Source organism: Astyanax mexicanus, unplaced genomic scaffold, assembly GCF_023375975.1.
Source record: "Astyanax mexicanus isolate ESR-SI-001 unplaced genomic scaffold, AstMex3_surface scaffold_33, whole genome shotgun sequence".
Taxonomy (NCBI): Eukaryota; Metazoa; Chordata; class Actinopteri; order Characiformes; family Acestrorhamphidae; genus Astyanax; species Astyanax mexicanus.
The window spans coordinates 1784952-1806884 of record NW_026040043.1 but is presented as its reverse complement, the minus strand read 5'-3'; the positions used below and the strand labels follow the sequence as shown (position 1 = coordinate 1806884).

The 21933-nt window shown below is 34.4% G+C and overlaps 2 protein-coding genes and 1 long non-coding RNA gene across 3 annotated transcripts; 2 read left to right on the top strand and 1 right to left on the bottom strand.

The window, feature by feature from the left end:
* Positions 1–3421: 3421 nt before the first annotated feature.
* On the bottom strand, positions 3422–4976 carry LOC125789964 (dynein regulatory complex protein 10-like). The gene has a single exon (XM_049473073.1). It carries the CDS (start codon positions 4923–4925, stop codon positions 3705–3707), a length of 1221 nt encoding a protein of 406 aa, XP_049329030.1. The 5' UTR covers positions 4926–4976; the 3' UTR covers positions 3422–3704.
* Positions 4977–8925: 3949 nt separating this feature from the next.
* On the top strand, positions 8926–13229 carry LOC103038079 (uncharacterized). The gene is made up of 4 exons (XR_007429973.1): positions 8926–9012; positions 9935–10021; positions 11434–11487; positions 11996–13229. It is a non-coding gene; the product is annotated as an uncharacterized LOC103038079 (long non-coding RNA).
* Positions 13230–14725: 1496 nt separating this feature from the next.
* Positions 14726–19389, top strand: LOC125789976 (uncharacterized). The gene is made up of 5 exons (XM_049473096.1): positions 14726–14747; positions 17031–17113; positions 17634–17723; positions 17935–18048; positions 18393–19389. The coding sequence occupies exons 2-5, from the start codon at positions 17064–17066 to the stop codon at positions 19024–19026; spliced, it is 888 nt and encodes a 295-aa protein (XP_049329053.1). The 5' UTR covers positions 14726–14747; positions 17031–17063; the 3' UTR covers positions 19027–19389.
* Positions 19390–21933: the final 2544 nt, after the last annotated feature.

Genomic DNA, 21933 nt, shown 5'->3' with positions numbered 1-21933 from the left:
TCCTCCACCAGTCTTACACACTGCTTTTGGATAACTTTATGCTGCTTTACTCCTGGTGCAAAAATTCAAGCAGTTCATCCATCTTCCTCTGGATTATATTCTAGAGGTTTTTAATTTGGTAAAATCACAGAAACTCATTGTTTTTAAGTGGTCTCTTATTATATTACAAGGTTTCTAATCTGAATATGTTTACAAAGCTCATGTGGTAAAGCAAGTTCACTAATTCATAATTTTTTCCTCTCAAGTCTTTATTTTAAAGAAATGGTTGACTGTATGTTCAAATAATTGATATTTATAACAAAAAAAATCACTCTTGTTACTGGCACTTATTCCTGTTACTTTTTATGTATTGAGTAACAGGAATGAACGTAACAGGAATGAGTTTTTAGCATAGAATTAGAAATCATGAAAACTAGCTAAATAGCGGCTATGCTTTGTGTATGCTATGTTTTAGATGGGGTAATGTGTTATGGTAACAGGACTGAGTGAAAGCCAGGGACACAACTAAAATGTGTATTTTACCTTTAATATTACGGATTTTTTTTTAGCAAAGATGGGATTTATTGGTTGCTAAGGTGTTACTAAGTGATGGTGCCACTAGACAGTTGCTGTGGTATACGAGGTGTTTTTTATTTGATATGGTTGTTGCCTGCTAGTTGCTATGGTATTGCTAGATGGTTGCTGTGGGGTTGCTAACTGCTTGCTATGGTATCACAGGTAGTTACGAAGTGCTTGCATGGTGGGTGCTGTAGTGTTGCTAGGTGGTTTCTATAACATTTTAGTCGGTTGCCAACTGGTTGGTTTGGTGTTACTGATGTATCTGTATCCTTATGAAATAAAGAAGAAGAATATCCGAATTTTACAGTCAGACCCAAAAATCTGGACTTGAACAATATCTCTAAAATTAATTAATTTACTGTGATTTAGTGTGAAATTAGAGTTAATTTTAGTGGAACTACAGCACAAATATAGCCATTGTATACAAACCCACCAATATAATCCTACAGTGATTCTTCTCAGTTTATATAGAACGTTTTCTTTAATTAAAGCACCCAGTATGTATCCATTGTGCTGTATACTAGCTACAGGTGTATGGGATATTTGCAACTAACAATGCAATTTAAATGTATCAAGTACTGTAGTATTTAATGTTTCATACTTGTTTGTGTCTTTAGAGTTTGTGTTAATCGTATTTGCACTTTGCACTTCAATACAATGACAATATAGACATTTATTAATTTGTTCATTCATTTATTAATTCATACAAAACTCCTTTTTCTGCAGTAAAATAAGTTATTCACATTCTGAATTTGAGGCTTTGAAATCTCCTACAGGACACTTGGAGAAGCTGCCTGTTTTCGACTAGACAAACATAAGAAAACTAAAGGTTTGGAGGAAATACTGATTTTAAAATGAAGAAAGAGACAATTTTATTATTTTATTTGTTATATGTTGACATTAGCAGATTTACTTAAATATGTGTTTATATTTTCTATTACAATTACAATTATTAGCTGTATATGTAATGCTTGAATAGAAATCCTCAAAATTTAGTGCTGTAATGTCCTGTTCAAAACCTGGCCTGTTAGGGGTTTAAAACATGTTTTAGTTTTTAAAATATTCTCAAATCTCCAATAAAACAGTGTTTCAGGTATCAAACTGTGTATTAATTGAACTCCACCACTGTGAGCAATTCTGACAGGATGTGTTTTTCTAGTGACTTTACATTTACATCTGAATTATTTACTTATGCAAAGAAAAAAAGAGAAAAGCAGGTCAGCCTGTTCTTTAATATATAAACACATATTTTATATTTTGAATAATTATAAAAAATTAATATAAAAACAAATAATTAATTCTCATTATGTGCTTTTCTGCAGGTCTTTTGCTGGTAAATAAGTTATTTAACAATATTTAATGGTTTGTTAATGACAAGAATTCTTAGCAAGATATGCTTCTCCTCTGAACTCAGAAACAACAAATTAATCAGAGCTGTATTTCAGAAAGACGTTGTCTCAGTTCTTCATGTTATATTTAATTGAAACTAATGTATGAGAGACTTAGATAAATGGTAAAATAATTGAACCCTACTTAAATAAATTTCTGTTGACTAATAAAGTAAAGGAAATTACATTTAAATTGCTACATAGATGCTACCCAACAAACCATTAATTAATTCAGATTGCTTGTTCAGTGATACACACCCAGAAACTCTATAACATTTATTTTGGCATTGCGAGTTTGTTAAAATGTTTTGGAAAATCTTGCTAAGGTTTATTGATCATATTCATTTTAATTTTAGCTAAATTTTATATTCATAAATGTAAAGTCAAAAGGAGCATCCCACTGTTCATGGTGTATGAAACTGAAATCAAAATGTATATGCAAACTAGGATCAACAAAAAGAAAGGCTGCAAAGACTGTAATATTTGCAAATTCCTCTATTTATTCTCATAATTTTTTCTTATCCAGTTTCTTATGTATATGTATATATATTGTTTCATGTGAATTTTTAATTCAATAAAAGATTTAAAACATTTAAAAAGTGAAATGCAGGAAGCTTGTGTTTATTTTTTGGGTTTGGCCGCCCCCTTGTGGCACAAAATCAGATTTAAGGCCAGAAATAAGATTTAGTTCATTTGGGATTGATTTCCTGGACAGGTATTAAACCTAAATCATTGATTATATTTGTTCTTTCAATAGAGAATATTTTTTGGATGTGTTCATTGTACAATTAAATGTTTTACATCATGTGAAAAGAAAGAATAAGTGTACTTAAAAACATTAAAATATGTTACAATTAGGTAAAGAAACTAAAAGTACACTTTCAATTTAACCCTTTCAGACCCTGCATCCATTACAATGAACATCATGTATTTTATTTATTTAAAAAAAAAACACACAAACTAAAATATACTTAAGTTTGCAGAAGTTAAAAAAACCAACAGCTTTTTGTCGTAGTTGGTTTTCTCTTTAGATAAAGCTTAATTACTACTGAAATGTACTTAAGTTGCCATACGTTGTTCCAAAATAGTACATTTAGTGCGTATTAAAGTTCATATTTCTTAATGTTGAACATATGTACTTTTTAATATTAAGTATACTTTAAAAAGTATATATATATATATACTTAAATGCACTTTTCTAGGAATACAAACTAGATATAATTTAACAGATGTTTGTGTGAGGTGTGTTGGGGAATTAAACTCGGTTGGGGAACTGAAAATCGGTCGTTTCAATGGGTATTATTATTAGCACAATTAGGAACATTACATTTTTATTGGACAAATAATAAAGAATTCAGATAAATACATAATTGTTTGAGGCCAATTATGGAAAATTAATGGATGAAATAGAAGTTGACCAAATAAGATGGGAAGTTTTTCCCCTATGTTTAATTTAAGATGTGTAGAAACAATATGAATGAATATATTGACAAGACTGTTTATATATATATATATATATATTTATCAATATTAAATGTATTTATTTTGCCTTTTATACTGTAAATTCTCGGTTACATTGGAAATGTACTCCAGAGTTAAAATGAAGGTTGATTGGTTGATTGATTGATTGATTGATTGATTGATTGATGGATTGATTGATTGATTGGTTGGTTCATTGATTTGACTGGACAGACGTTTTTTTGCGTTATGTCTTAATGCGCTGTAAACGCACATTTGGAGAGGCAGAGCTCTTTATGCTCATTTTCCTTTCTTCCCTTTTCCTTTCTTCCCTTTTCCTTTTCCTTTTTTCTTTTCTGTGCTCTTCTTGCTTTTCTCCTTCATGGCTTTGCGGACGCGCCACCCTTTCCAGAAGGACTGGAGGATAACGGCTGCGGCACGAATCCGCAGCCCCCTTTCTCTCTCCTCCTTCTCCCTTAGTTCCTTTTCTATCCTGCGTCTCTCCACGACCTGTAAGTATTCCACCTCCCGAACTGCATGATATTTCTGCAGATCACTGAGCTCAGCCATCTCCATCTCATAAAGCTGGGTTGTTTCCTCCAGCTCTGTCTGTTTTTGTTCTATTTCTGTATCGTAAACGTCGATCCAGTCTTCCACCATACCCCTTAACTTTGTGCATCGCTTGCGTTGCTCCCGCTCATCTTCTAGGCCGCGTTTGATGAGGCTTTCAAGTTGAAGCTCAAGCTGACTGATTTCCTCCAGGATTTGCGCCTGTTTCAGCTGTGAGGTTTTCTGAAGTGATTCGTTGCGACGCTCAGCGTTATTCTTCTTCTGCGCAACGAAATCTTCGGCGCGTTTCTCTATCCTGTCCATAGATCTCTTCAGCCAATCAATCACTTTGCTCAACCAACTGATCTCTTTATCCATGGCCTCTATCGTCGCAGCCATTTCCCTCTCCAGAGCGGCGAGCGCCTCTTGGTTGCTTTCGTAACGCAGAGGTGCTTCTCGCATTTGCTGGAGGTGTAGCCTCTCCTCTCTAGGTGTCATGTATAGCTGTTGTAGCAGGAAGGATCTGTAGTCCTTTAGCCATTCTAACATCTCCTGAACACCTTTTCGATCTTCTTTCAAAGGCTCACTATCTTTAAGCACCACCTCCGCAGAAGAAGGACAGGATCTCAGCAGCCGTGAAACGTTCAAAAATGAGGTCTGCACTGCTTCAGCAGCTGCTTCCTGACCTTCAGCTTCAGGGTCCAGGCTCAGGGTCTCGTATTCCTTCCCCAGACGCAGGTCCTCGGCGAGGGCGCTGGTCATTTCTGGTCTGAGTTTCTGAGAGAGGCTCTGGAGGCGCGTTTCTTCAGAGGGCAGCAGGGCCACCAGCTCCATCGAATAGATGCACTCATCCAGAACTCCTACAATGCGCTGTATTTTCGGAGACATGCGCTTTTTGCTGAATAAGTTTATAAATTGTGGTGTTTCTCTAGTGAGAGGCTTAGTGTCTCTTACCACAGAAAGCTTCATCATCTGTCTCTGTTTAACTTAAAACGCTCTATATAACACTAAACACGCGGACACTCGGTGCTGCAAAGTTCTAAGAACGCTCTGGGCGCGCGTGTTGTATTTATACCGGTTGCGGGATGACGTCATTGCCGCGCTCTCCTCTTCTATACTCGCGCGCGCGTTTGTGTTCGAGAGAGAGCGATGACGTCATCACCGCGGCCGCGCGCCTCTGACGCATCGAGGTTTATAGCAGTAAACACCATTTACAGAAAGTTTATACACACACACACATATACTGACGACTGACTCCGCCATATTGGATGGGTCAACAACGTGACCCCACTGCATTTACATATTAGTACTGAGGAAGTAGGTGTTTAATACACCTATAATAATCCCAACTCCACCAATTCTTACCCGATTTTCACACGGTTTGGTTTGTTACAGACAGCAGAGATGTAGTAATGATTCAGGACGCTGTTACACTTTACAAGTATCTGCTTTCATACGGAAATACTTTACATTATGTGCGTTAACAAAGACATACTTATGGTATGGCATATTAATTTAAGTGTGTAAATTAATTGATTATATATATATATATATATATATATATATATATATATATATATATATATATATATATATATATATATATATAAACATAATACACATTATAAATATATATATATATATATATATATATATATATATATATATATATATAAACAAACATTTATATATATATATATATATATATATATATATATATATATATATATATATATATATATACATACGTGTGTGTGTATGTGTGTGTATGTGTGTGTGTGTGTATATACAGCTCTGGAAAAAAAATAAATGAACCACTTCAAAATAATCAGCTTCTCTGATTTGACTGTTTATAGGTATATATTTGAGTAAAATTAAGATTGTGGTTTTATTCTATAAACCATTAGCCACATTTCTCCAGAAATTCCAAATAAGAATGTGAAATTTAGAGCATTGTATTTGCAGAAAATGAGAAATGTCAAAATAATGAAAAAGGTACAGAGCTTTCAAACCGTAAATAATGTATATTATATATATCAGGGTAATTCCACCAAATATTGATCTCTGAATTCTGAATGTATATTATTCATATTAATTACTGAATCATTATAAATAATAATTATTAACATATTTTATTAAATTTTAATTAATTCATGTAATGTAATGGAATTACTCTTTCTCAATTACTTTATTAAAAATGAGATAATGGAGATTGCACATGTTTATATATAGAAACTTCCAGAGTAAATCTCAATAGATAGACATTTGCTTCTGTCAGAAACCTGTAAAGAACTCTTCTATGTGGCTCTTTTATAATGTTTTATATTTTTTGTACACTTTCACATATTATGTTATTGAACCGTGTTTATCATAAAGGTTGCTGTATGGTTGAATGGGACTACCTCATATTTATAAAAAAAAAATGTAAACGAAATAATAGTTTGTGCGACATTTATAATAATGCTGTTTGTTTACAATAATAAAAAAACTAAAGTTGTTTTGTAAAAACTGAAAATCGTATTTGTAATCGAGAATTGTTCATAATATATAATTTATGAATGTCAAGATGATCATTAATATTTTTTACAATATCTCCCAGACCTAGTTGTACCTGATGACCTGATGGGTCGATGCTTGGTGGCTGGAGTCTATACCAGCTGGCATCGGGCTGAAGGCAGTATACACCCTGGACAGGATGCCAATCCATCACAGGGCAGACAGACACAGACAGACACACAGACACATTCACTCACACCTAAGGGGCAATTTTTATCCGACATCTAATTAGCCTGAACTAATTTCTTTGCACTGTGGGAGGAAACCGGAGCACCCGCAGACACGGGAAATAATATAATATAATATAATATAATAATAATTATATAGTAATATAATTGATTATAATTAATAGTAATGTAATATAATTGCTTCAAACACGGAAATTATCATTTTTCTTCCTCAAAATTGGCGGTCCCTGGTGTTTAAGGTGCTGAACTGCAAGTCGAGATCCCCTAAAGAAGCTCATTAAAAATAACGACTGGGTGAGAGCACTCATTAATCTGCGATCGAGTTTACGTAGTACTTTAGTTACGCACGGGTTTGGGAAACACTCTTTAATTAACGATCAATCTTAAGTACGAGTTAACGAAGTTCTTAGCGTTACGAAGCTTTCGGGAAACCCACCCCTGAAACAGACCTAGACAGGGGATCAGATGGGGAAAGTGTATTTGTGTAAACAGAGTGTAAATATACTCTTGTCCTAGAAACGTTGTGTTAATGTTAGAGTACGAACACAGTGCTGTTTAATGATTAGGGTCGTGTAATTTGTCTGAGTTTAAAGCGCGTTATTTTTTTTAATATGGGAATTTCCTGAACTGCGCCGTCATAATGTGAAGTAGCGCTGTTTGACCAGCAGGGGCAGAATCTCACCTCAAACCTTAAATTACATTCTTCTATAGAGAAGTGTTATTTTAACATCACTCCTTTATGTTCAGTATTTAAAAGGTCATTCTTAATTCCATGTCCCAATTTGCAGTAATATTATTTAATGCAGCAGTGTTACATTTTATTCATATCTTAGTAATGGTGTTACTAGGGCCATTTTACCAAATGGGTGCTATTTGCTTGTTGTATACTCTAATACACATATTTAACTATGCAAAACATATACTGGTCAATCACAGGCAGCTTTTCTTTTCTTTTTTTTTACAAGGTTTCTAATCTGAAGATACTAATTTCTTTTGATTTTTCTCTCAAGAAAGTCTTTATTTTAAAGAAATGGTTCACTGCATGTTCAAATAATTTGTATTTATGACATCACATTATATGCATGCACATTGTATTTTTTTAAAAGATCTATTTTTAGCTTTTCAAGTAGACTTGAAACCTGAAATTGATTAAATGTATTATGCAATTTATTAACAAATGATGGCACTCTGTCCTGTTACTGACACTCACTCCTGTTACTGAAACTTACTCTTCTTACTGGCACTCCTGTTACTGGCACTCACTCCTGTAACTGGCACTCAGTCCTGTTACTGACACTCACTCCTGTTACTGGAACTCATTCCTGTTACTGGAACTCATTCCTGTTACTGGCACTCAGTCCTGTTACTGACACTCACTCCTGTTACTGGAACTCATCCCTCTTACTGGAACTCACACCTGTTACTGGAACTCAGTCCTGTTACTTTTTATGTTTTGAGTAACCGGAATGAAAGTAACAGTACTGAGTTTTTAGCATAGAATTAGCAAAACCTGACAAATAGCTAAATGGTGGCTATGCTAATAGCATGAGGATATCGAGCACATTCCAGTGATTTTGCTATTTTTTTATTTTAAAAATAAACAAATAAGATCTAAGAATTAATTTAGGTAACATGGCTGAGTGTTGAGATTTATCTCCTCAGTCATAGTTACAATAAGATCAAATATACAGAAAAAAACAACTGAGGAAACTTAATTTTGGTCTTTCCATGATCTTCAATAGAACCGCCTGATGTCACTTCCTGTTGTAGATGTGACTTCCTGTTGTAGAATGTTTTAGAAGGGGTAATGTGTTACAATAACAGAACTGAGTGAAACCCTGGGACACAAATAAATGTGTATTTTAGCTTAAATATTATGGATTTATTATGAAAAAAATATTATAATGAGTATAAATGAGATTTGGAGATGATGCAAAAAAAATTACATCTCTGAAGGATTTTAATAATTATACTTTATGGTAAAGTTTATAGTTAAAGAGTGGGGACAGGTAACAAATGCTATTTTTCAGTGTTCTAAGTAGTTTTTATTAATGTTTTTAATCACATATCTTACTTTTGCCATTAGGTCAATATACAAGACACTATGCTTTATAATAAAATGTATTTTAAAGTTATTTTTGTGCACGTTTATACATGTAATTTTCTGGTGACAGAAATTGCACTGATTCGGCTTTAATGTTCATATTATAATATCTGATCTGGTCACAGGGAACAGTGTCTCTGGTGTCCATCTGAAGCTCCCAAACGATGGGGTCTCATCGTTCCAGGTCTGGAGGAAAAAAACCTGTCCCACAGTGAGTAACTCTACATCAGTCCTTAACACCAGCTCCACTTATCTTGCTGGCTCAGTAGGTATGTTGCTGGAATAACGTTCATGATAGTGTTACCAACTCCTCAGTAAGGAAAGTAGCTATTGGCTGTTGTAAAAGTCACTAAATGACGTCATCACCTAGTTTGCATAATACATGTTTTTGAAGCTGTAAAGGATTAACGCTGTGTGAGAGGAAAAGTGATTAAAAATCACACTAAATATGTTAGAAATGTTACAAATGAACTCTACCAAATCGACAACTTCTGTTGCTTTTTAAATAGGCAGTCACTACGTAAATTACATAAATCAGTTTTTTGCCGTTTTATGTTATGTTTTTGTTGTTGCTCTGTAAATACGGGGCAGAGTCAGTCAGCCGTGGCTGTGGGCAGGCGCAGTTGATTTGCAGTGTGTTGGTGGAGCAGTGTTGGTGTGTGTGCTCTGACTGTGAGAGACTGCACGGTGAGTGTTGTGGGTGGGGCTCATGCTGACGACAGTAACTGAAAAACATGTCAGATTCGCCAGTCTCCAATAGCACCACAAAAACTCGCTAGATTTGTTGCTAGTCGCTTTTTTTTACAAAAAAGTTGCTAGAGGGTCTGAAAAATGTCCCTAAATATAGTACAAAGTTGGCAACACTGGTTCATGCTAATTTAATTTATTAATCATTAATAGAAGTGAATTAATTAATCATCAGAATTTAAAAAAATAATAATAATGCAGAATAATGGTTATAATAAAAGGTTTTGAAGGTGTTTTGGTGTGAGTGCATTGCATCTTTTTTTATGATTTTATTTTTTTTAGTCGCTGTTGTTTAGAAAACCTTCATATTGTAGCATCCAGCTTACCTGTTGTTCTGATGTTCATCCAAGACTAAACTGACTTGAGTTTCTTCGTCTTGTTGTCAGTGATGGAAGAAAACGTCTAGAGCACAGATTTGAGCCTAGACAAATGAGAGGAGCCACCACTAACTCCAGTGAGGACAGTGCTAGAAGGTGAGTAATAGGCCCAGTGTAACCACAATCAGACGGAATTAAGTTCCTTTTTTCTAACAGCAGATTGGAGATCATCAACACTAGAGCTGTGCGTTTAGTGTTCATGTTTTCTTAGTTAAGGGTTTATGGTTTCATTTATTGTAACAAGTTCACTAAATTTCAATTACACTTTATTTTTAATGCTGAATACACTGTCTAATACTGCATTTAGACTTTAATTTACTCAACGTGTTGGTTATTAAAACATTAAATTTTAAATAAAATGATATTGAGATCTAGTTTATTGTAAATCATTGGGGTGTGATGAGATGGTGTGGCACGAGATCTCGCGAGATTAAAACGGACAATATTTCTCGTCAGGCTTAAACCTGTCTTGCGGGGCAAAAAAACAGTTAAGTGTGGACTTTTTAAGAGGGATCTGGCAACCCGATAGCGATAGCGATAGAGTATGATGGCTAAGCAGTGAGAGCAGCTCTCTGCAGAAGAGAAAAAATTGGGCATTTGTATAGAAGATGCTTCTGCTACTTTTAAGTTGTATGTCTGTATGCATTTTGGCTGCAGTGGAAACAATAAACACTAACAGAGTGACCAACAAGATACAAACCATATGTAAATACTGTACGTAAATCCTACATGTGACTGTTTCATAGGCAGGTGTACTAATCCCTTAGCTCTGTACTGTATTAAAAAAAACATGTTCTGTCTCTGTTTGCACTTTAAGCATAGTCTTAATTTGTCTGGTTATGGTTATTCATAGTTCAATTTCAAGAGATTTAGAAGAAAAAATCTCAAACCCTAGGCTTAATATGACTGGTTGTGGTTTGCACTTATTGTTTGCACTATATAAGACCTAGAAAAGTTTTATTTTTATTTTTTATTCTTATAGAATCAATGTGTGAGAGAAACCAGTCTGTTAAGTTTGCGTTATATGATTTTGTTAAATAAAACTCTAGTTCTCAAGCTATTTTTAATTTTTGACGTTTTCCTTAAATTTTATTTTTTTAAATCTCGTCTCGTGATATTAGTGTCTCGTCACACCCCTAGTAAATCACTGAATAATTAGCTTGTCACTCGCAAATATAATGATTTTTAATCACAACAGGTTTAAAAACAGGCCCAGTCAAAAACTATAAAACATGGAATATCGATACATAAAAATAAAGTTATAGTTTAAAGGTTAATTAAGCCCCCTGATTTAGCTGATTTTAGATTTTTATTTTTATTTTAAAATGTAGAATAAAGTGAAAGGTTCTGAAGATGTTGCAAGTGCACTGCATGCTCTTTTAATTATTTTATTTTTAGGAACAGTTGCTGTAGTTTAGAAAAATCTTCTTTTTGTATAATCCAGTATACATGTTGTTCTGATGTGTATCCATGAGTGAATTAACTTGAGTTTCTTTACCTGTTTTCAGTGAGGGAATAAAACTTCCAGTGTTCACTGATGAAGAATTAAAATTTCATACAAGGTAAGTAAGAACCTCGGTGTAACCCCAATCAGACTGATTTAAGATCATTTCTTCTCACAGCAGATTGGAGATCATCAACAATAACACAAACAAGTTGTGTGTGTTTATGTTTCATTTATTTTTTGTCTATATTATAACAAGTTCATTAAATTGGAATAACACTTTATTTTCAATGCTGAAAACACCCTGTAATACTGTTTATATGTATATGTTAATTTATTCCACATTACTCCACAAAATATAACATTGAAGTTACATCCAATTTCCATTTCTACAGTGTTGTCCAATTAAAAGATATAATAAAAAAAAATGCAGAAATGTGAGGGGTTTATTCACTGTTGGGAGATACTGTATATTTTACTCTGATGTTGTATATAAATGTGCAACCTCCACAAGTAAACGTTGTTTAATGCCTTTATTTGTAGGAACAGTTACAGTAAATTAGAATATCTTCATGTTTTAGCATCTATCTTACCTGTTGTTCTAATTTTTACTCAACATGGTTCAGCTCTAGAGAAACACCGCCTGACTTTTAGAACTGCAGGAGAAGATCCAGAGCACAACTGTGAGGAGCAGGTGCTGAACCTTTGGAACCTCTTTGCTTCAGTACTGGAAGAACTGAAGCAAAAAAAAGGGAATTCTTTCACTTTCATGTACAATTTTCATGTAGTGGTAGCAGAACAAATAAAAAAAACATAACAGAAAACAGAGAATCTGCTAACAGATTTCTGTATAGCGACTTATTTCCTAAAGGTATGAATTAGGATTTTATGATAAAACAGTTTCTTTAGGGAATTTGGAGAATTTTTTTCCTCTGTTTGTATTTTTGAACAAAAGTATTTTTTTTTATATAAAATTGATAATTAACTGTGTTAATGAATTTTAAAAGGACTTTAAAGACGTTTTAGGTGGAAGTGGATCTTCTGTGAAATTGAGCCTTCAGCCTCTCATTGGCTGATTATTATGTGGCCTTCAGTACTTGGAGTGTCCTCATTGGTTGTTTTGTAATCGAGTGTGTTTTTAAAACTGGAATGTTATTAACTCTTGTCGTTTAACCCTGATGAAGGCCTGAGTGCCGAAACACGTTGATTTTTACTTTTTTTACCAGAATTTTTTTATCGACAAGTGCTGCCGTTTATTTTTACTATATTTGTATAGCGACTTTGCCACAACATTATCACTGTTTAACTTGATTTTAAATTAAATTTGAAATGAAATAACATTTGGTGACCTGAGCACGGCTTAAGTGTCAAGACTTTGGACTTAATTGTTATTTGCTAATTAGTGAATTGTTTCCACCACTGGTGTGTAGATTTATGAAATGTTATTCTGAATATAATAAACTCAATCACTGGTATGATTATCCAGAGAGCTAAAGGACTATGTTTAATCAGTGTTCATCTTTTTGTCAGTGATGCATTAAAACAACGTTAATCTACATTTAAAATTTTACTGTTTTCACCAGCAATGTACCTGTAATACCTACCTGTAATTCTTATCTTAATTATATGTATGTATTCAAGAATGGTAATATTCTGGGGGAAGGCTCGGGTGGGAGGCTATAGGGCCCACAGTTTATTCTGGTGGGGGTTTTAGTCTCAAATATTTATCTGATATTTATATTTATATTTTATTACTGATGTTAGTCTGGTGTTTTTTCTTTTAATTTCTTTTAAATTTCCTTTATTTAATCTTTTTGTATTTTTTTACTGTGTATAAATAAATATTAGCGTTTGAAAAGACTTCTGTGCATCAGTGTGATTCCTCCATCCACCAGAACACACTCAGCTCTACTACCCAGTGACTGTGTTTCTCCCTGCAGGGGGTTCGGTGAAGCATCGTCACAATATATATTGTTTTTTTATATTGTCATAGCTTGTATTGTGTTCTTGGCATGTAAAAAGGGAAATTTAAATACTACAACTAGTAATAATACTAATAATACTACTAATAATAAATGTTGTTATTATTACTGATATTTGTGGGAAGCACTGTTTGTCTAAAAGCATTGTAGAAGAGCTCAGCCCAACCTTTCTAAACCTTTAAATGAACAATGATTCAATATCATAATTCCATCATTAACCAATGCCTATATTAGTGTTAAAGGAGCATTCAGTAGAATTGAGAATGAGTGTGGGCATGTGGAATCCCATAGGATTTCGAGTCCAACGCCTTAAACTCTCAGCAATCACAGCATTGAATTTAGAGTTTCTTGGTTCTCTTGGCCATTACTCTTGTGAAGGTGAGGGCAAATGTTGTGTTCATTGCTATCAAACTTTACCGAACACCAGAAGTTTGAGTGGGTGTTATAAATATCGCTGTGAGCTGGATTAAAATCTGAGCAGGGAAACTCCATTGGATTTAAAATCCAACCAGATGTGTGGACTCAAGGCATTTGACAAACTCTATGACAAATTTTGACTTGGTCTTTCAGATGCAAAAATACATGAGAAGAGATAATTCATTTCCAACTGTTAAATAAATTATATTACATTGTATTATATTGATTACACAGTGTTGTAGCCTAGGCCTGAAAAGGTACTTTGTGATGATACTTAATAGAAATTGTTAAAAAAAATGTTTTTAATGATTGAAGGATGTAATTCAAAAACCAAAAATGTAAAGATCAAAAACTGTCCCAATTAGCGACAATTCAACCTTGATCATCAGAATAGAGCTTGCATTTAATAAACTATTTGGATTTCTACTGCAACTGTAATTTACTTTGAGATAAATACAGCTCTCTCTATATGTAATAGGTAATTCAATGTTTAGTGTTCTTTACCATGTATTGCCTGCTATCATTTCACTTCACTTAATACCAGAATATACAGACATACATATGCCCTTTAGATTGGCAAACATGAGACAAAGTGCCATATCAGCTGCCCTTTACATGGGGAAAAAAAGATGAGAGTTATGATTAAGAAAATGTTGTTTAATAAGTACTCTTATATGGTTATAAAAGTGTAACGCTGTGTGAAGGACGGACGCACATGCAAGTACTATTTATTAAAGAACAGAAAACAAAGCACAAACCAAACAGAAACTCAGAGAAATGAAACCAAATAACAGACGGAATTAACACAGCCGTGACAGACGTATACACGCACAAGAACCGACAAACTAACACTAACGACAGAGACTTAAATACACACACAAGGCGGGAAAGAGAACAGGTAACATCTGGGGACTGACTAATGAAGGGCGGAGCTACAAATGGACACAGGTGAGTGGAAAAACACCAGGAGCCGGGTCAGGTGAGAATAACAGATATGGGAATAGACAGAAAACAGGCTAAAGATGTGACAAAAAGGGGCTTTATTGTAAAATTGCTCTACATTTTTGCCTCTGTTTGACAGTGTTTTAAATAATATCATGTTCAAATACTGTGGCTTCTCCTACAGTTGTGCTACTAGGGCTGGGAGGTTAATGAAATTATTTTATGTAATGTAATGTAATTATTTCTCAATTACTCAATTGAAAATGGGATAATGGCGATTGTACATGTTTATATAGAGAAACTTCCTAAGGGAATCCCAAAAGATAGACACTATTTTATGTAGCTCTTTTATGATTTTCATGTTTTGTACACTCATATAAAGGTGGCTGTAAGTAAAACATATGTAAAACATAGTTTGTGTGACTTTTATAGTGTGCTGAAAATCGTAATTGAGAATAAGGACTTCCTGCTGCTGTAATGCAGTGCTGGAGAAAGAGAGAGAGAGAGAGAGAGAGAGAGAGAGAGAGAGAGAGATGGGTTGTGGCGCAGTTTAGAATAAATCGAAAGTAAGGTGTATTTCCTCCTTTAGAAGAGGAGAGAAGATCTACAGAGGTTATCTCGGTAAGTTCAGAACTAAGGAGAATGTAGAAGATGAACCTGCAGATTAAAGTAAGAAGATGTTTTGAGTGTTTCTCAGATACAGAACTGTTCTTTCAGCTCAGCTCAGGGTCGAATTAATAATTAGTTACTGCTTAGTTACTGCTTAGTTACCTATTAACTATGGAACAGTATTATAAAGTGTTACCCACCTGGATAACCTGGATCAGAGATAGAGATCTGAAACGGGCCTAGACAGGGGATCAGATGGGGAAGAGTGGATTTGTGTAAACAGAATTTAAATATACTGCAATGTTACAAACTTCACCTGAAATAGGAATATATATATATATAGTTGTTTAATATGGGAGTTTCCTGAACTGCGTCGTGTTCATGTGCAATAGCGCTGTTTGACCAGCAGAGGTCCCAGGTTCGCCGTTTTCCCGCCAAATTGGGCTTGTTTGCAAATCCAGTCGCGGGTGAAAATTCAGGGATGGCGGGGTGCGTTTTTTGGGGGCTACTGTTAAAAATTATTGCAGGCGCCAAAAAGCACAAAAAAGTTACAAGAAACTTACAACCCTGAAATCTGAAATCACCATAAAAAAAAAAGATATGAAAAATATATTAAAGAGGAGAAGAGAGTTCAGGAGGAGTGAGAACAGAAAAGAGTAATTTGCTAATTATGTTACTATTATGTTACAATACCATTCATGATTTTAAGGTAACAATACTGATAATAAATCCTTAATAAACAAAACACTAAGTCGTACACTCATATGTGTTTTGTCATTTGCTTCGAAGGTGTTACAGGCATATATTTTGGACTAGTTTAAGTGGGTGTTTTAGACTGATATTTTTGTTGGACCTGGCAACCCTGCCAGAAGGTAACATTCTTCTATAGAGCAGTGTTATTTTAACACCACTCCTTTATGTTCAGTGTTTAAAAAATCATTCTTAATTCTATCTCCTAATTTCCAGTATTGCTATTTAATTTATTACTAAATGTATTACAGCATTACTACATTTGCATGCCTCAGTAATGTTGTTATTAATTATTACTTTTATAAGACTGGTCATACTATAATGTCTGATCTGTTCACAAAGGATGGCATCTCTAGTGTCCAGCTGAAGCTCCTCCACAATGGGGTCTCATAACTCAGAGTTCCCCTTATGAGTCTCTGTCCTTCTTATATTCACACCTAAAAGCATATGTTGCAGAATGCTTTGTTTTTAAACACTGTTTTATTGTGTGACTTGTGTAAAAATATGTTTATTAAAATAAAGAACTTTTCAGCTCTTTACTCCCACCATGGATTAATTCAAGTTAGTGCTGGGAGGTCACTAAATCGCTTGAAAAAGTAATATTCTGTGTTTTCTTCTGATAGTAACTTAAAAATGGGAGAGGGACAGTATTAATAGTAAAGTGTAGTTTAGGCCTGGCAGACTAGAGTCTTTTTTTACTTTAATATCTCAGGGTAGTTTTAATGATTGTAATGTACGGTGATCAGCTGTGTGTGGATGTGAGAGAGCGAGAGGGTAGTGAGAGTCCATATTTTACCTTAAATCTACTAAATCTACCTACTTAATTTCCTGGAATACTAAATAGTGGAGCAGGGTTATATTTTGTGCATGTCTCACAAATGTAATGTAATTTTATTTATTTATCCTCTGAATAAATATTTTTAAAACATTGTTAATATTATAATGTCTTTACTATTGACAGGAGATCTTGGCAGCATCTTGAGTATCCTCCTTCATGATGGAGCCTCATCACTCCATATCTCGGAGTGAATCTCCTGTCATAAAGTGAGTATATTTACATCAGTTCAGATTTTCCTGCTTTAGTCTTTGATCCTCTAAAAGCTCAATATCATAAGAAACTCTTCCTCACAAACAGGGCAGAAATGGGAAATAAATTGGGTGCGGACTTTGTGCTGTAAACAATAATGGAGTGCTATTAGGTGTCCTTTTTAATGTGTTTTAAGCTTGTTAATGTAAAACTGAAACAAGAAACCTGAATCTCAGAGATTATCAGGTGAAATGAGAGACCCTCAGAACTAAATTTTAATGTGTTATAGCCAAGGTTCCAATGCCCATGTAAATTTTTTGCATGTCTTTCAAATAAATGTAGAAAATTTCTATGGTAAAAAATGTAGAATAATGTAAAGGTTTCTAAAGACTAATTCACTGCATGCTCTTTTCATAATTTTATTTTTAGGAACAGTTGCTGTAGATTATAAAATCTTCTTGTTGTAGCATTTAGCTTACATGTTTTGATGTTTATCCAATAACTGAACTGACTTGGGTTTTTTTGTACTGTTGTCAGTGATGAAGGAGAACGCCCACTACGTAACCCTCTGCTTAGACACGCATCAGAACCCGTTTACAGTACTCTAGGATTTGATTTTACTGGAAGGTGAGTAATAAACCGGCCTTCGGCCTTGTGCCTACGACTGCATCACAGCAGTGTCGTTTCACTTATGTACTCTATGCAACATTTAAGTCTTGAAACCAAATTGAAGTTACTTAAATTCATCTGAAATTAAGTTTTGCTTAAAAAAAAGCAAATGCAGAAAGTTGCGAAACTTTTTTAAAGAAAATGTTACTCATCATTTTGTTCGGTGCAGTTGCACTGCTCCACAGGTCAGTGCTGGGGGTAGGAGTCGTGTTATATTCCTGCAGCCCACAGACGGCATTAGGAATGGTGCAGTATACTCACGTTTATCTGCTCCATGGGGCTGGTAGGTTGACGTTTACCTGATCTAGTTCTTTCTATTGGTAGTATTTCTCCACAGTGCTAAACAAGCTTTGTGTGTGCATTTGCATGTCTGTGTCAGCAATGAGTGCTTTAAAGTAGCTGAATTCAGCATTCAGTTGAAGGGAGTCCACAAATATTTGGAGATATAATATATCTTTACTATAAAAAGAAAACCTTTAGATTTTTACAGTGAAGTTCAAAGTTTGTGCTTATTGTCTACACAAGTTTGAGTAATTAATTTCTTGGCACATGAGAGTAGATAGGAATATCTTCATGTCGTAGCATCCATCTTACCTGTTGTTGTGATTTTCATCCAACATGGTGCAGCGTGACTCTGAAGACCACATCCCTTCAAGCTCTACAGCCTACTTTTAGTACTGGAGGAGAAAATCCAGAGCACAGCAACAGCTGTCAGAAAAACCATCAACCCCCTAACATCCGTACTGCAGGAGAACATCCAGAGCACAGCTATTGGAACGAATCCCCAGACCTTCAAATCCCTAATTTCTGTACTGGAGAAAAACATGCAGAACTCAGCGATTCGGACGCATCCCCAGACTTTTCCTGCCCTAACTTCCGTACAGGAGTGAAACATGCAGAACTTAGCTATGAGAAAAAATACACAAACTTTCTACACTCTTACTTCTGTACTGGAGAAAAACATGCAGATCTCAGCGATTCGGACACATCCCCAGACTTTTCCCGTCCTAACTTCCGTACTGGAAAGAAACATGCAGAACTTAGCTATCAGAAAAAATCCAGATACTTTCTACACCCTTACTTCCGTACTGGAGAAAAACATGCAAATCTCAGCAAATTGAAAACATCCCCAGACTTTCCTCGCCCTAACTTCTGTACTGGAAATAGCATGATCTTAAGCTATAAACTCCTTGCCTTCAGTGCTGGAGAAACGACAAAGGCAGAAAAGGCAGATGTGAGCAATCAGGCACAGAAAGAGTAACTGATCGAATTTTGTATATTTTAATTGCTGCCAATTTGGTATTGGTGATAATGTTGTTATCATATTACTATTAAGCACTGTTAACCATGATTGTATGTGACTTTTTATTAATAACATATAAAGGCAAGGAAAGGCAAGTTTATTTGTATTGCACCTTTTATACAAAATGGTTATTCAAAGTGCTTTAGAAATGAGAAAATACAAAGAGGAGTCAAAATATAAAAACATGTAACAATAAAAATGGAAATAAAAGAATAACATAAGAATAAAGCATGGATAAAAATATGATTCAAACATTATTAAAACAAAGAGAAAAAAAAGCTTACATCTAGCATTAAATAGCGCTAATTTAATGAAAAACAATTATAATTTAATGAATATAAGAAGACTGTTCCGAGAAGGATGGGTCTGTGAGGTCTGGTTCCTCCCTGCGTTTTCTTTTCCAGCTCTGAGGGAGTTTTTCCTTGCCTCTGTCACTCATTGTAATGTCATTTCATTTAATTTCGAATCAAATCAAATGTATATAGCGATGGTGTTGTGTCAGAACTGCCATACAGAAATCTGGTAGAAAAACAAAGAATCAAACAAAACAGAAAACAGACTCTGCTACCAGATTTTTGAATAGTGACTTTGCCACAGCATCACCCCTGTACAGATTTGATTTGTTTGATTTAAAATGAAATTAAATGAAATTAAATTAAATGGCATTTAGTGATTTGACCACGGCTTAAGTGTCAAGACTTGTTACTTGCAAATTAGTGAATGGTTCCCACCACTGGTGGGTAGATTTATAAAACGTTATTCTGAATATAATAAATTCAATCACTGGTATGATTATCCAGATAGCTAAAGGACTCAGTTTAATCAGTGTTCATCTTTTTATCACTAATGCATTAAAACAACGTTAATCTACATTTAAACTTTTACTGTCTGCATTAAACTTTACTTTTAAGCAGTAATGTATGTACTGTAATACCTGCTATACCTGCCTGTAATACTTACCTTAATTTTCTGAATGTGAATAAGAATGTTAATATTCTGGGGGAAGGCTCATGGAGGAGGCTATAGGGCCCACATCTTATTCTGGTGGGGGGTTTAGTCTCAAATACTTACCTGTACTAATTTTAATCCAGTGTTTTTCATTTAAATTGTTTGGGTTTCTTTTTTTTTAGTCTTTGTATTTTTTCACTGCAAATAAATAAATCCTGTTGTTTAAACAGACTTCTGGGCATCAGTGTGGTTCCTCCATCAATCACAACACACTCAGCTATATACATCATTGCACAACACACCACTCCATCACTGATCATCAGTAAATTTTACATTTTATTTGTAAATCAAGGGAGCAGAGTCTGGAGGAAGAGTGGAGAGAGACAGTCCAAGCTGCTTGAGGTCTAGTGTGAAGTTTCCACCAATCAGTGATGGTTTGGAGAGACATGTCATCTGCTGGTGTTGATCCACTGTGTTTTATCATGTCTAAAGTCAGTGCAGTTTTGTTTTCCTACAAAATCTTACAACACTTTATGCTTTCCTCTGCTACTGACAACTTTTATGGAGACATGGATTTCATTTTCCAGCAGGACTTGGCACACTGCCGACACTGCCAAAACTACCAATTGGTCTTTTATAATATTCAAATTTTCTGAGACACTGATTTTTGATTTTTTCATTGGCTGTAAGCCATAATCATCAACAAAAAATAAAGTGACTTTTAAATGATATTCTATTTTTTTTAGATGCATTAGTACAGTAACTATTCAATCATCTTCTCTATGAACCAAAAGCCATCTGGTGTTCATTGTTTTACTGTGTTCAACTGCACTACCTCCATTACACACACTTTTTATATTTATCATTACATTGTATTCTTCTTTTGTGACTTTTTGTACTACTACGTATACCTGCTACTGGATGTCCAGAATGAATCTGTCTGTCTGTCTGTCCACCCACTGGCTACAGGGGGCATCACTTTGAAAACCACGTGATCCTGGACAAGCTGGCGAACAAAATTGATGGCAACATTTAAAATTACTTAATTAAATTTATGAGTTGATAGCTATACACCGTGTATCTTATTGTAGATGGGATTACTTTATTTAATTGAATTTATAAGCTTATATCTATCTACTGTGCCTTTTGTGTCTAGAAAATAGCTGTATGTCACATTTTTTAAGATCTACTTATTAGAACCCATTACAACAAACTTTAAAAGAGGAACTGTAAAGGAGACATCAAATAAAAAGAGAAAAAGAAAGAAAACACATTTAATTAGTACTGTATATCACAATATTACTTAATTTGGGACAATACAACATCATTTTAATATCAATATGTGACAAATATTAAGCACAAACTGGAATGAGTGCCAGTTTAATCATTATAATGTTTTTGATAGTCTTTGCAGTGACTGCACTTGAGGATACTTTCAAAGTTCTTACAATTCTTCTGAACTTAAAAAAAGTAAATTTTCTTTACTTATGAGTAGCTCTTCCTTTTAATAATCTGGATTAGAACATTACTCAAATATTTACTATTCACTGTATACCTGTAACTCTACCTCTTCACTACTTTACAACTGATGCTCTCAAACACATTAAGAGACAAGAAATTCAATTAATTAACTCTTGACGAGTTAACTGAAAACCTGAATTCCAGGTGACTTAATCAAGAGGAGCTACTTTGAAGAATATCAAATATAAAACATATTCTGGTGTGTTTGACACTTTTTTTTTGTTTACTTAATAGTTCCATATGTTTTTCTTCATAGTTTGAATGAGTTTAGTATTAATCTACAATGCAGAACATTTTAAATTAATGAAAAAAAACACTGAATTTAAGGTGGATTTGCAGAACCTTCTACAGTCCTATTGAGGGCGCTAGTAATGTGCCGTCACTTCTCCAGTGCTT